General features: G+C 44.5%; 1 protein-coding gene across 3 annotated transcripts in view; it reads left to right on the top strand.

Moving 5' to 3' along the window:
- The first annotated feature begins 8,235 nt into the window (after positions 1-8,235).
- The window catches only part of TLE1 (TLE family member 1, transcriptional corepressor), a 75,985-nt gene continuing 68,739 nt past the window's right edge, over positions 8,236-15,481 (top strand). For all 3 annotated transcript variants that reach the window (XM_014252341.2, XM_014252342.2, XM_014252344.2), the window contains exons 1-4: positions 8,236-9,600; positions 10,166-10,266; positions 11,861-11,924; positions 12,020-12,064. In XM_014252341.2, the coding sequence (XP_014107816.2) occupies positions 9,577-9,600; positions 10,166-10,266; positions 11,861-11,924; positions 12,020-12,064 (234 nt within the window). In that variant the 5' untranslated portion in view covers positions 8,236-9,576. The remainder of the gene's footprint in view (positions 9,601-10,165; positions 10,267-11,860; positions 11,925-12,019; positions 12,065-15,481) is intronic.

The raw sequence follows: 15,481 nt of genomic DNA on the forward strand, positions 1-15,481 counted from the left end.
TCGAGGAGAGGAGACTCGAGGAGACTCGAGGAGAGGAGACTCGAGGAGACTCGAGGAGAGGAGAGGAGAGGAGAGGAGAGGAGAGGAGAGGAGAGGAGAGGAGAGGAGAGGAGAGGAGAGGAGAGGAGAGGAGAGGAGAGGAGACTCGAGGAGAGGAGACTCGAGGAGAGGAGACTCGAGGAGAGGAGACTCGAGGAGAGGAGAGGAGAGGAGAGAGGAGAGGAGAGGAGAGGAGAGGAGAGGAGAGGAGAGGAGAGGAGAGGAGAGGAGAGGAGAGGGGAGGAGAGGAGAGGAGAGGAGGGGAGAGGAGAGGAGACTCGAGGAGACTCGAGGAGACTCGAGGAGACTCGAGGAGAGGAGAGGAGAGGAGAGGAGAGGAGAGGAGAGGAGAGGAGAGGAGAGGAGAGGAGAGGAGAGGAGAGGAGAGGAGACTCGAGGAGAGGAGACTCGAGGAGAGGAGACTCGAGGAGAGGAGACTCGAGGAGAGGAGAGGAGAGGAGAGGAGAGGAGAGGAGAGGAGAGGAGAGGAGAGGAGAGGAGAGGAGAGGAGAGGAGAGGAGAGGAGAGGAGAGGAGAGGAAACATTTCACCTGCAGATGTGACAAGAATTGATAAAAGTCCTCTTGTACTGTCCCACCTTAAGAAGACTAATAATGTATCTCTTCATTTAAGCAAAACACTTTATTAAAAAAAAAAAGGGGCAATACAAGAATACTTTCTTCAATATATATTATATAATATATAATAATATATAATAATGCTAAATGCTGCATGTGCACCTCTATTCCTGTATATCTTATGCTGCTTACTCTCAGCTTTTAGGAGTTTATATGGGTGAGATTTGCAAACTATTTTATTGCAAAATTAATGAAGATATAATGGTTTCACTTATGAGATTCAGTCTGTTCCCAAAGTACAATCTACTGCCAGTTTTAGGGCATAGACATTTTCCTGAGCTATGCTCTAGGGTCATGTTGCATTGAGATTTTCTCCTGCACTGATGCTACTTAACTCAGACAGCTGAGCACCTGAGCATGCATAAGCACATTAACAGACTACTGTTAAACAACAGCAGAAAATGTGAGAGGCTGGGTAGAAAATGTCTTCCTACCAACTACTGAATTTATAAGAGTAAATTAAGAATATGTGCATACTTTTCATTGCTTTTGAACTCAGGCAGATGGACAATCCTTGTGAAAAAGACACACACAAACTCAACCAAACAACAGAAAAGCCCAACAGAGACCTGAAACAATGAAACACAACCCCTCCCTGCCCCCACCATCCCTTCCACACCCAAGCTATATTCAATATCCCACCTATACTGTACTCATTAGCTCTCTTGTTTTCAAAAGGTATCCTTTCAGTGACTTGGGCTGCTCTCTTCTCAACAAGCAGTATTAACTCTTCATCATGCTTTCTCATTGCTATTGATATTCAGATATTTGCTATATAAATATTCAGATATTTGGACTGCTAACCATGATTATTCAACTCTCTGTGTAATCATGATGTGGTTTTCTGCAATAGAAGGTGTATCAGTACTTTAGAGGCAGTCATATGCAAGTGGAATTGAACAGGATGGATCTATTTTTCCTTACCTTCATACCAACTTTTTACTGGGTGATGCCAATGACTATGAGCATACCAGTGTATCAGAATAGATGGATAGTTGCAAGACATACCTTTTTGATTGGACGCTTCATGTGAACGTTCACTTGAGGACTGAGTAGATGGTACGTATTAGTGAAAATTCTATGTGTATGTCAAATAGTGAAATTTATTATTTCATATTTTGGAAAACGGATATACTCTATTATTAATCACAGTTGTCATTACATGTTATTACTCAGGACATAAACTGAGACTCCTGCACTGAATGTAATGTAAGGGTAGTGTAAGTAGAAAAACAGAGAGGTGGACAGTACTGGATGACTCAGACAATTAATTATTTTCTTTTTATACTGTGAGCAACTGTTAGAATCTTCCCTGAAGTTCAGTGGTGTCTTATTAAGGAAATTTCCACATTTGTTAAGAACTGCATCATACTGGTACTGAAATATTCCCTCCTGATTTAATTCCTCTCCATAGTTCTCCTCCCTATCACTACCATCACTATCCCTGTGCAGCCATTTCTTTCACATAATTTCTCCACTTCTCATTGGGTCCTAAGAGACATACTTGTTAATTCCATTCCCGTAAGAATATGGGACCCCAGATCTTTTAGGGCATGGGTAAGGTTGGAAACAGATTTAATGCCTTTTTGCTACCAGTGCTGGAAGAGCATCTCCACAGATGCTGCAGCTGTAGCATGCCAGTGCATTACAGCATCTGAATTATGAAGAGAAAGCAGGATAGGACAGTCTGCTCTCATCTAGACTCTACCAGACTGAAATCTGAGGTCTGGAGTAGAAGGTTGGTATAAGAGCAGCTCATATGCTGTTAATAACCTCAATAGGCAAGAACCTCTTCTGAAGGAATGAGAAGGCAGAAGTTCTACGGAAAACAGCTGCCAAACTCTAGCCAACTTTCAGCTGAATCTGCTTCCTATTGGCTGACAGACAGCCATGCTTCCACGCACAGTACTTCTGTACCACATCTGTACTTTAAAGATTCCTAAAGGCTGCTGCTTTCCTTACTGGAGAACAGACAGTAGGAAGTACAGGATAGATAGGGCTTCATGTAACTTAGCAGCAGCAAGCTAGGTGCTGTCCCTAATCCTAAAACGCCAGTGCACTTGGAACCACCTCTCCCTCTCAGACAATCCCTATCTTTGTACAGTGAAACTTCCATCAGCCATTTCAACAAATCTTTTCAAAGCATCATTTCCACCATTTGCCTCAATGCTATTTCCCCTGTGGTTTTAAGTCTAAGGGTCTTTGGTGATCTGTAGGCTCCTTCTAATGCTATTGACAGCTTAGGGGGGAAAAAAACCTCCTATTAATCATGTCAAAAGACTTTACATATGGAACTAAAAGAGGATGGAAAAGTTTCAGTATTTTGCCAGGCAAGGAAAAATAGCATACCACAACTAGTCCACTGACGTGCAATGATTAACTGTACTTTTGTGGCAACCCTCCCTTTTAGGTAGCTCCCAAAAAACGGGATAACACTTCTACGCTTGCATGGCATCATTGGTAAAAACACATGTGTTTTGCATATGTATGCCACACGCAACCTACGATTCTGTATGCATGGTCCTGATCTGGTGAAGTCTGACACAAAGACATCTTTTTTCAAGCAAGTGTTGTCATGGACTTCAAAGGGACCATTTCCAGGAGTAAAACTCTGTCATGTGTGTGATGACAGGATCGGGGAGCTGGTATGATCATGCACTCTCATTTACTGTACAAAATATACACACACTGCTCCTTTAGTTGTCACCTCCTGCAATGAAGGCCTCATTCTGCTATGGGCTTGAAGTGTGATCCACTGGCAAGTGGTCTTTATTAGAAAGGTCATTGACACTGTCAAACATCCTTTGAAAGGTGACATTGCACCTAGAAGGTTATCAGGCCAGAGCCATGAAGTCTACAACAATTTCTCTGCCAATATTGTAAACAGGTAATACATCTGACCTTTTTTGGACTTAACAAAACACAGATGATAGAAGTTCTTCTGCGCCTCTTTCACCCTTCTGTCATCCATGTATACACTTTCCCCAAGCTTTGTCTTGAAGTACCCTGCAGAAGTAGTGAAGTTGAGAAAGAGCTACTTTAATTATAAGTACCACAGTAATGAATTCAAGTACACTTATTTATCATAAAGGGCTTCCCCATCTGTCTCTAAAGTATGCTCAAAAATGCTGTGTATTTGATAACATGAATGTTGAGAATTTAACACATTTTAGTTTTAAGCACTCCATTTTGGCTAGCTTTTTGTAAGACTGTACAACTGAATTTTGACTAAAGGAGCAGATTGGGGGCGGAGGGGGGAGTGTGTGTGGGGAGTGTGTGTGTGTGCGCGCGCGCGTACGTGCGTGTGTGTGGTCTCTTCGTAATTTATTTGCACTTCAACCCACTGGGATCAAGCTGCAATCCCTGTAGGCAAAAGAAGATTAGGGAAAGCAACTGACTGTTTTTTCCCAGACACAGAAGGGAAAGCGACTTCTCAAGTACCGCAAGTTTTTCTGGCCACTGTACAAATTGTTCCTTAGTATGGAGAGTTTCCAAAAGACCTAATTAGCAACTCGCTACAAACATTTCTTTGCATTAGCTAATGATCCGGCTACACTTGTAAGCAAACAGTACCAACATATCTAATCAATGCAGAAAACCAACAGAATGCCTATTAAACATCTGGATGTAATTTTCTAGTTAGACTTAGAACAAAATGAAAACATATGCAGGTTTCTTTGATCTATGCCTCAACAAAGAAATTGTCGATAAAAAAAACACACTGGCCAGTCAGTGCGTCATTTTCATAAAGCCTGGTCATTTCTTTTCAAATGTTCCCAGTTAAATTTTTTTGGTTTCCTGCAATCTCTAATTTTACCATATTGTGTGAAGCCAAAAGGGATTCTTTGGATCCGATTCTATTTGAGGTTTTACTGCTGCATGATCTGCTACTGACTTGTTTTTTTTTGTTGTTTTTTTTTTTAATTCAGCTCAGGGATTTTTTAAGGGTGAAGGAATGGGGGAAGTGAATACAGTCATGATGGTAAAATGACCTTGTGCAACTTTTTGAACATTCTTGCCTACAAAGAAAGCTGCTAATTAAAAAGAAATCAAATTACTAAGAAGGTATGCAATGGCTATTAGCCAAGAGACAGCAAATAATTGGAAATGTAATTGCTTTACCCTGCTTACATCATTTGCACTTCACAAATAAATGAATATTTTAAAAGTAATATTGTTTTGCATGCCCTTATAATAATTATTCTTTCAGCTGTATAGACAGTCACTATTATACTAGACGTACTGTATGATTCAGGTATTTTTTTTTTCCTATTTCACCTGCACCACAATGGCATTAAAAACAAACAAACCAAACCCTAAAACAAATAGAAGAACCCCCACGGCCATTAACACATGCATATTTCCCAGCTGAAAATCCAGTGATCTATATGAAACTTTGAAAGCATAAACCCTATTGAATTCCAGAATTGCTTCCTCCACTGAATTGCTCTCACAATAGAGTATAAGAGTGGGACAAATCACACTAAATTGTTTACTGCCCACCTGCAGCTAACACCTAATGATTAACATTATCAACATCTTTGTTTTATGTGCCAGTTTGCACAAAATTAAAAAACATTGCTTGTAAATAGTACTGTAAACAGTGAAAGAAAAAAATAACAAACAGTGCATTAAACAGAACATGATACAATATGTAGTTTTGCTAAAGAATGGATGCTACATCTGAAACCCTTTCAGTATATTTAACTTACATTTTGGGCCTAAGAGCTCTTTTTTTTTTACTCAAAGTTCCAACTGCTTTCAGTGTGAATTTTCAGTACCTAGACAGTTTAGGATTAGGTTCTTTGCTTTAATGAGGTGGGAAGATGACACTAAAATTTTTACAGTAAAAAACCCCTGATTTTAAACAACAGAGTAAAATGGATGACTGGACAGAACAGTTGGGGGGTTAATACTGAAGGCAATATTTTTATTTTTAAAACATGAGACAGACATTTAAAAACAAGTATTTTTAATCCAGTTGGAGAACTGTGTAGAGTATATACAGCATCGTGGCAGAATGATCTGGTATAAAATGCTGCCTACTTGAATAAAACATGCTTAGCCATATTTTGCTGCCTTTCTATGGTGTAAATAGTGAATATTGCCATGGAATGTGAATGTTCAGTTTCCTGGAATTAATCCAGGTTTATACCCATCCAACAAAAAGATTTTTTTTATGCTTTAATGAGCCAACGATGCTGCATTATAAATTAGTTAAACATCAGATCATGTTGGTTATTACTCCTGCTATGTAATGTCAGTAGCTCTCATTTGAAAAAAATCCAGCACATTTGATTCTGCTTCTGCTTGTATGGCTCTTCTATCTCAAATATAATGGATAAGATTCAAAACGCCCTTAAGTGTCTGATTCCAGAATCAAAGTAGGTTAAAAGTACTTGCTAGTAAGAACCAGGAAAACAGAGCTTTTCTCTTTCTGTTAAAACATGCCTTGGATGTTTTAATATTGACAAATACAGGTAACAAGACATTTTAACTTTCATGTAGGTAAGCAATTAAGAAAAAAACAAACCCCTCTTGTTTATGTTCCAAAACACTGTGTTGTTTTAATGTCATATCTGTCAATATCTCATTAACAACTTGTGCCAGCAGGTTAAGCAAAGTACAACGAAAGTTAGGTGTTACATTATTATAGACCCATAGCTACTAGGTACACACACAAAGTATATAATCATAGTTTGCATTTTTATGGCACCTTTCATCTGAAGATCTAAGTACTTTAATAAGCATTAAGTAATTAAGCTTTCCATTGCCATGAACAGAGCAGCGAACTGGCTTGTCCAAGACAACAAGGGAAGAGCTGGGAACAGAATGCAAGATTTTCAGCATTGTTTAAGCAGGTGGAACACCAGGCAAATTTACACTCCTGCCCTGGGAACCACAATCTATCAAAGCTCACTATCAAGGGTATTTTGCCTCATCTCTTAAAAACCATTAAAAGCCCACATATTTATTTATTTGTTCCCCAGGATGTATGTACATATATACCATATACATAAACACACATACATATGCACACCTACAGGTTACGGACACCATTACATGCAGACATATACATGAACACAGACATGCACGGAGACATAGATGTATCAGTGCTCACTGACAAAACTCTGCAGTCCTGGAATGAAGTCCAAACTTTTCACTGCAGAAGACTGAGACAGTTTCACTCCCTTCTATGTTGGATGTTTTTAAGTAAAACTGGGAATATGGAATATTCTGGGAATAATAATGGGAAATTATCACTCTGAATGAGTGAAGCTTTACCTTGATATTGCAAAACATTAAATTTCCTATCAAATTTTAAACACAGACTGCTCCTTCTTTCGGATAGAAGATAAAGCACGATACAGTTCTAAGGAAGTAATACCTATCTAGTAAAGGCTAGTGAGGAATTATAAGAAAATGCAGACTATAACATTACTCTTACCATGTTTAAACAATGTGATTCAACATTCTAAGACCTTTTTTAGGTAGCACACAAGTATATACCAATAGCAAAAGTGTGTCTTAAGGCACTGTTTTAAGTCCAAAGGTATTTCACACTTCATTGCAGAATTCTGCTATGAATAAGGTACTTGCTAATAGTGGATATGTTTTGAAGTTTACTTCCCTCTGCAAGCTATGTCACCATTTGTCATCTCCTCAGCAAGCACACATAGTCTGTGGAATTTGTTTGACCCTCATCTATCTCAAGTGGGCCTATAAACCAAAGTTATTGACAGCTTTCCTCTATCAGGCCCCTCTTAAAAAGAAGCCAGTTTTCCCCAAAGGACAACTTCCGTCTGATCAGAGGGTCATTCCAACCAACACAGCAGTTGGCCTTGCCCTGATCCGCACAAGCACGCGGGAGGGCTTATCCCTCCTCTCGGTGTTTTCTGCGGTGCACTGTCAGCAGGTGCCACGGCCCTGCCGCTGCCGTTTGGCGAACGAGGCGGGGTCGTGCGCCCGACCCTCCCGCCGCAGTGTCAGCACGCGTCGCGGTGTGCTGCGGAGCGCGGTGCGAGAAGCGGTGCGGGGCGCGGTGTGCGGTTTGCGGATCGCGGTGCGCGGCGTGAGGGCGCGGTGTGAAGGCGCTGTGCGGTGCGTGGTGAGGGGGGCGCTGCCCCCACGGCACGGGGCCGCCCCGCGGCTCTGGCGGAGGCAGGGGCTGGGCGCGCGCAGGCGCCGGGCGCCTGCTGCCACAGCCCCGCCCGCCCGCACAGCGGCCCCACGTTACTTTGATGGACAGCTCGGCCTCGCCGCTCTCCTTCCCGCCGACCTTCCCCGCCCCCCCGCGGCGCAGCGCTCCCCGCGCCCTCTCATTGGCCAGCTTCGAGCGCTCCCGCCGCTCCTCCACAAAAACTCTTCCCAGAGAAAATCGAGAGGCGGCGCGACTCCGGCTCTCGCCATTGGCCCGCGGGACCGGGGTACGTCACGGACCCACGTTGGCGGCGGGGCCGGCGATTGGGCGGCCGCCCACCCTCGCGGCGGCGTGGGCGGGGCCGCGCGGCTGGTTAGCCGGCGGAGTGTGAAAGCGCGTGCTAATGTAAGCGGCGCGGGCGAGCTCGGCGTGTCCAGCTCGGCCACGGCCGCGCTCAGGTCCCGCCGAGCGCTGCCCGCCAGGCCGCCGCCTCGGCTTCCCCTTCCCTCTGCCCTTGGCCGGCGCGGAGGGGACAGGGCAAAGGAAGCTGGTGGTGTTCCCGTCCGCTCGGATTCGGATTTTTCAGCTGGGGAGAACTTTATCCCGGGTCGACGAGGAGCGGCGGGCCACCGCGCAGGAGAGTGAGGATGAGGATGATGCTGCTGCTGCTGATGTTGCCGCGATGTATCGCGCTCGGGGGGCTCTGGTGAGACGCGGACCTCCCAGATACGCGCCCGCCTGTAGGAGGCTGTAGTGGTGCTGTTGCACGAAGGAGCTTCCCGTCTGATTTGAACCTCAAACGGACGCTTTCATTTATTTATTTTTTTTTTAAATTTTTCTCCTTTTTTCTTTTTTTTTATTTTTTTTTAAATCTTCCCCAACGGGGCTGTGGCTGCTTGGACGCTAAAGCCAGCGAGCATCTTGAGGGGTTTGCTTTCCTTTTGTCCTAGGGACTTCTCTGCAACTAACGGAAGAGTCTGTGCTGCGTGTGTGGTACCCTTTCCTCTGCCCTCCAGCGTTTCGTGCATGTGCTATTGGAGCTGCTCCGATCGGGAACGGCTGTGCAAGAGCCCCCGCCCGCCTCCTTTCTCCTCCTCCTGCCTTCCTCCCTTGTTCATCGCTCTGTGTCTTGCCGGTGGTTTGGCCCCTCAGCCGACGCCTGGGAACAACGCGACCCTCCCTGGAGACTTTATTTCACCCCCTTGGCTTGCGACGGTCCCGCCGAGGACACTGCGACCCGCTCCCTCAGGCTGGATTTTCCCCTTTTGACAAGGGGCAGAAGTGGAGAGAGGAGTCGCCTCTGCTTAGGGTTTCCGGCCTTACAATCGCATCGACCACTTGCGAGTCCGTGAAGGGGATTATTCGCTCCCGCTGAGGGGCGGCTGTTGCCTCCCCCCTGCGCCCCGTCGGGTCCCGTCCCGCCGCGCCCGGGCGTTGCGGGCGCCGCCCGCCGGTCGAAGCGCCGGCGAAGGAGCTCGGAGCGCCTGTGACCGTCCCCAGCGCGGCCCGTCCGCCTTTCCCGGCCACCTCAGCCCTCCTTGGAACGACAGCAACAAAGGACGCCGCGGCTGGGGGATGTCCCCGCGGCGGGGGCACTGAGCCGCGCCTCGCCCCGCTGCTGCCCACGGCGGCGGAGGGAAGGCGGCCGGCGGGTGTCGTCGCTCCTGTCCCCTTGGCGCACCGGGTGTGAAGCCGGGGCAGGGCGGAGAGTTTCGCTGCGAGAACCGCGCTGCGAGGGAGACCCGCCGCGGCCGGAGCCATGTTCCCCCAGAGCCGGCACCCCGTAAGTACGGCTTGGGCCCCCGCTCCGCGGGGCGAGTGCCGCGCGGTCGGGAGCGCACCTCCGGCTCGCTTGCTCGGCTGGAGCTAGGGGGAGGGAGAGGAAGGCGCTCTCTCACAAGTTCATTCCCTCCGGGGTGGAGCGGCTCATCCTGCCTGCCGGAACGGCCCCCTCTACTTTTTGTTGCGTGGGCAACTTACTTGCCTTGGGAAGGACGGACGGGGGTGGCCAGGCAGCATCCGCCGAACACAGCTCCTGGAATGGGGCTGGCTGTGCCTCCGCGACGGGGGTCGGCGGGGAGGAGCTGGCACGCCCCGCTTTCGTGTAGACGGCGGCGGCAGGAGCGGGTGGGTCGGAGCCGAGCGCGGTTAACCTTGGTCCCACCGCAGATGAGGGACGGGAAGGTGGGTAGCAAGTGTGCAGCGCCCCGGGGCGGGGGCGGGCCGGGCCGGGCGCTCTCTGCATCACTCCGGCCCGGCCGCGATGGGCAGCATCGCCTCCTCTTCCCCGCGGGGAGGCCGCGCAGTGTCTGAACATGCATCTCTCTCCCGTGCCGCCACCGCGCCAGACCCCGCACCAGGCTGCGGGCCAGCCTTTCAAATTCACCATCCCGGAGTCGCTGGACCGCATCAAAGAAGAGTTCCAGTTCCTCCAGGCGCAGTACCACAGGTGAGAAGCCGGCGGGCCGCCCCGGGACCAGGGGCTGCTGGCGGGCCCCCGGCCGGGCGCGGTGGGCTGCACCGAACGGGCGCGTCCAGGCGGTGGCGTGCGGCGTCGCGGCTGGGCCCCGCCGAGGGACCCCGACGGGCCGGCCGCTGAGGGCAGCGCAGGCGGCCCCGGGCCGCGGCCGGGCGGGGGCTTCCGGGCGCGTACGGGGAGCCTGCCCTGCCCTGCCCTGCCCTGCCCTGCTCGGGCCCGTATTTCCCGGGCAGCTGCGAAAGCTGAACTGTCGAAACTGGAGCTTTCGGCACCTCTGTGCATTTGGAAAAACCGTAGTGTGTCTGGGGAAACCGTGTGTGGAGGGGTCATTTCAGTATATCAAGAACGGGATACAAGAACCTGTGCCAATTCTGTGGCAGAGCGCGTTAAGGAGGCTACCTGCTTCTCATGTTTGCGCATTTGTGTGTGGTGTCAATACAAAAATTAATAAAACTCCAGCGTCCCGTGGTTAAGAGCCAGGGAATACTTAGAGTAGCAACACAAACTTTACCAGAATCTATGGAAGTTGTGGGATGTGCTCCTCGTTGCTACTCTGCCCTTCAGAAGTTCTTTGTGGGTGTGTGCTAGCTGCTGAGGTCTTTTCAGAGATTTAGGGTACAGGATCTTTCTGACCCTGGGCATCTGGTGTTCAGGAGCACTAACCTTCCTTTATTTTTGTACCTGTGTGCACCTGGACTATTTGAAGAGAAATAAAAGCTTTACAGGTTTCCCAGTCAGAAATCACTTGGTTTTGGTTATGCTTCCTCTTCCTTTACCTATGATACTGTAGTCTTACCAAAAATCATTAACTTGCTTAAGCCATTTGTTGCTTAAGAAATACAATGTAAACTCTAAGCATCCGGTTTTGTAGTTGTAAGTGAAAAGTACTGCTCGCGCACTAACTATTCCATAGGATGCTTTCAAGTATCATTTAAAAAAAATCCGTTTGATCGAAAACAAAGGGAACATTGAGTCTCTCAGTTAAAGTAGTCAGAATTATATCACTGTTTGTGATGAGGTGTGTGAGTGCCAAATGCAACTTATTTTTGTTTATGAAAACAAAAATGGAAAAGAAATTTGCCAGTAAATGATAGTCAGAATTACCAGTTTTTGAGCACTGGGCAAGGTAACATTTGCTAGAATATATTTGAGATAAAAATATTACTCAAGTTGTAATTGTAATTGTAAGTGTAAGTGATGTTGTTTGACAGTCATTTACTAAACAGCTGTATAGAAAGAAATGAAGTACTTCAGGGAAATTGAGATACTATTCTAAATTCTAAGTTGTAGCACTTAATAGCAGCTCCTTGTCAAAGTATGAAGGGTGGATATGTTTAGGTTCTGTAGACAGTTCAGGTCGCATACTGCACCCATGAAATGTTCTTTAATTTTTTTCTTTGGCCTTTTTATTTAAAGTGTGAATTAAGTCTTTCTATATTGCAAGTTAGTTTATGAGTTGGTGTTTTTTTTTTTTTTTTAATTAGCAGCCTCTGTCAAAATACAAATAGGGAGGATAGGTGTCAAAAAAAGGACATGTTACATTAAAGCATGGTCTATTTTGTAGCCTTAAATTGGAATGTGAGAAACTGGCAAGTGAAAAGACGGAAATGCAGAGGCATTATGTGATGGTAAGTATATTTGTTTTTTATCTTTATTTCAGTAAATATCTCCTAATACAATGTAAGTCAGCATAAGAAAATAATGTATGCTCATTTATTTGCAGTACTATGAAATGTCGTATGGATTAAACATTGAAATGCACAAACAGGTAAGACATTTTGTTTTCTAAGCCACAAAATCTGCATTTAAATGTGTGGTGCATTTAAATGTACCTGTGCTGTTTATGCTCAGATGACTGTATCATGTCTGAATCGATAGCCTGAATCAATCGCCTGATTAGTAGACCTTTGCCTACCTCCTGTCAGATGAGGTGTAGATTGGGTTAAGCAGCAATGCCTTTTTTGGTGTTGCTTCTGAAAGACTGTGACAAAAAGGAAAGATCTTGTTTTTGTGGTTTTAAAAATGAAGTTCTGTACTTTACAAGTTTGGGGTTTTTTGGGTTGGGTTTTTTTTGTTTGTTTTGTTACTGGTGGAGGCTCTGACATGTAGAACTGATCCTATGTCTGTGTAGCATATGTAGTCATAGTTACTCAAATCCCTGCCTTATAAAGGTATGAAGAGATTAGTGACTTGGAAAGCTCTAGTTATGACTATGAGTTTGCAAGTTCCCATAAAATTCACACTTATGGCCACTATAATGGTGAATAAAAAGAGTATTGAACTGGAACAAGACACTAAGGACCTCATGAGAGAAGAAAAGCTAAATGATTGCACAGCCCAGAGGACCCTCAATTGAGTAGTCATTGTCTGCCAAATAAAGCATTAATGGCAGGGTGTAAGTATTCTGTAGATATGCTGACATTCACTTTTTCATCAAGATGCTAGTACAATAAGTCTTTCAGAAATCGATGGCCTCTTAAAAAAATTATCATTAGATGAAGTTGCACAGTTGGACACATTTCAAAGTGCAACAATACAATTCTTTCTTGATGTGTATGTGCTATTTCATCTAAAACTCTTGTTTCATTAAATTAAAGAGCATGGCTGACCGGCTAGGGCACAGCGAAGAAATTGATTAGTTCAGGCTTCAGATCTTCAGTATATTCAAAGACATTCATTAAGCAAGTGAATTACGGAGTTGAATTTTGCTTTTGTAACTCTGAACTCTTTGAATTTTTTTCGTTGTTTGTTTTGTTTTCCCCAAAAATATCATACTTGGTAAGATGGCATTGTAATTCCGTGATACTTTGTCTGCAAATCTGGGTAGGTATTTTTAGGGTTTTGGCGGTACACTTGTTTCAATTCAAAATGCCATTAAGAGGAGTTGTATTATGACAACTTCTTTTTTTTTCTTTTTTTTTAAAACACTAAATAACCAGATGGAATAGCAAGCTTAGTATTTGACTTGATTCTGTACTGTAACTTAACTAATTTTCTTGTGGCTTGTGCTTTAGGAGAATGTCAGTTTTTCTGTGAGGTGGCTTTTCATAGCTTTGTGATTTTGAGATTATTTTTTTCTTGCATATTTTCTCTTCAACCAATTCTTGGCATACTGTAACCTGTGAGGAAGCCAGTATCTGGCTAGGAAGCTCATTTGCTGCAAAATGGATATCATTTTCAGGAGGTCTTTGAAAAGAATCTGTGATTTCAGTTAGTGTACTAGGAATTAACTTTAGGTAAAATCAATTAAACCCACAGGGTTAAAGTGGGTGAGGACTAAGGTTTCCACTTTGACCTTAACATATGTATAAAGGTTTAATGTTCTGTATGTATGGCAATTAGAATTATGTACCCAGTAGGCAGTGATGCTTCAGAAGCTTTTATGACAGAGCATTATATCTGTGTTAGTTGTAGCTGGGGAGAGTAGTGCACACTTGCTCTGTGCATGCTGTTAAGAAAATAATAGGCTTTTGAAGTTACAAATACATGTCTCTGGATGTGAGTCTCAAATACTATTCTTTTACATATTAAGTAATTCTAATTTCTGGTAAAAGTAGCACCTTCATGCTAAAGGCTATTGATTTACATGCCTGCAGTGAGGGATGCCAAATGGTGTTGCAGTTCAGTGTGTAGGTGGCCTTAGATTACAGGAAGCAAAAAAAATAAAAAAAGCCTAACAATGACATTCTTCTGAATTTCTGCTGCTAACGATAAGTTCTGAGGAGGCTTTTGACAGATAGTAATCATAATTCTTATTAACTGGTGACGTCTACCCCCAAGGGTGTAGCCAGGCTCAAATTGATGCTTTTTGCTGGCTGATCACCAGCATGGCCTAAGTGCTCATTATGTTGTAGAAAGGGCCTTTGGAGCTCTCATTACATTTGACAGGAATTCTCTCTAGGGGGAAACTGGGCATTAGCTAGACTCCTGACAGGCTGAAATTATTCCTGCTTTATGGCTTATAACCAAATGCTAGCAAGGCATCATCAGGGGACAGGAAAAATTGTCATTTCTGACAACATCTTTGTTACTGGAAAATGCAGTGATGGGGAAACTTTCCAGTGAACAAGCCTTAACATTTTTAAGGTCTTCCTCCTGTCTGGGGGCTGTACTTGCTCTGTGTGAAACTCTTCAGACTGCTAGGGCTGCTGTTTGAAAAACAAAATTACACTGCAGCAGAGCTTATTTATGGAGTGTGGTGTGTACATCACTGTTAAGATACAGTCACTTAGATAAAATGAAGTACTTGCAGTTAGCCTGCATATAAATGAGTTTGAGTTCTTGCACTGATGGATTTGTGTCAGCAGTTCTGTCTTCATTTAATTTAGTAATCTGTTAAAATTTAACTAAAATAAAGTTAGTCAAGACTTGAATGTTGTTATAAGCAGACTTAACTGAAGTGAACTTTGCATACACAAACAGCTGTGCTGGCAGAGCTTTTCACTTAAATTTTGTTGCATTTAAGTCCAGAAATGGCCATGGTAAAGCTTTCCTCACAAATCTAGCTTCGGCCCTTTGCAGTGTTTAACTGTATGATGTGTGCTTAAATCAAGGTGCTGCTGTGCTTCAATCTGCTGCCTGAATGGTGGTCAGGAAATAATCTCTTTGACACTGTTGTGTCTGATTTAGATTTGGTTTTGTTTGTTTCCTTCTTTTTCTGCGTAGGTTTTTAAACTTCTTTAAGAATTTCAAAGATTTTTTTTTTCTTACTGGCATGTTTTATGTAAACACTTATTCTATATTCTTAGAAATTATTTTAAGGTGAATAGTAACTGACCAAGTTTTGCATTCCTGAAACAGAATCAACCACCTGAGGATTTGTTTACGAAGATGTGGGTTGATTTAGATATTGTTTTCATATGTGTCAAGACAGAATGAATAAGAACATTGTGTGGTCTTCAGTTTATTTTCTGTGTTATACTGCCCAAGTGAGATTTTCCCCAATGTGACATCTGTGGCTGGCAAAGCAGATGAATCAGCTCCTAGTGCCAAGATGAAGAGTTGGTTTGGTGTTAAAAATCCTGCTGTACTTAGAGTTGTTGCCCTTGGCTTCTAGGGCACTGTGTCTTTATTTTTGCCAGCTCTGCTTGTCATCTTCTGTCGTAAGTCAGAAGATAAGGTTTCCTGTGCATTTAATGTCTAGATTGGTTAGGAGCAAGATTATCTTTTGTTCGTTGGCGGGCAG

The sequence above is a fragment of the Pseudopodoces humilis genome, chromosome 4 (genome assembly GCF_049639895.1).
Source record: "Pseudopodoces humilis isolate 2021_Gansu_Grassland_sample_001 chromosome 4, ASM4963989v1, whole genome shotgun sequence".
NCBI classification, from domain to species: domain Eukaryota; kingdom Metazoa; phylum Chordata; class Aves; order Passeriformes; family Paridae; genus Pseudopodoces; species Pseudopodoces humilis.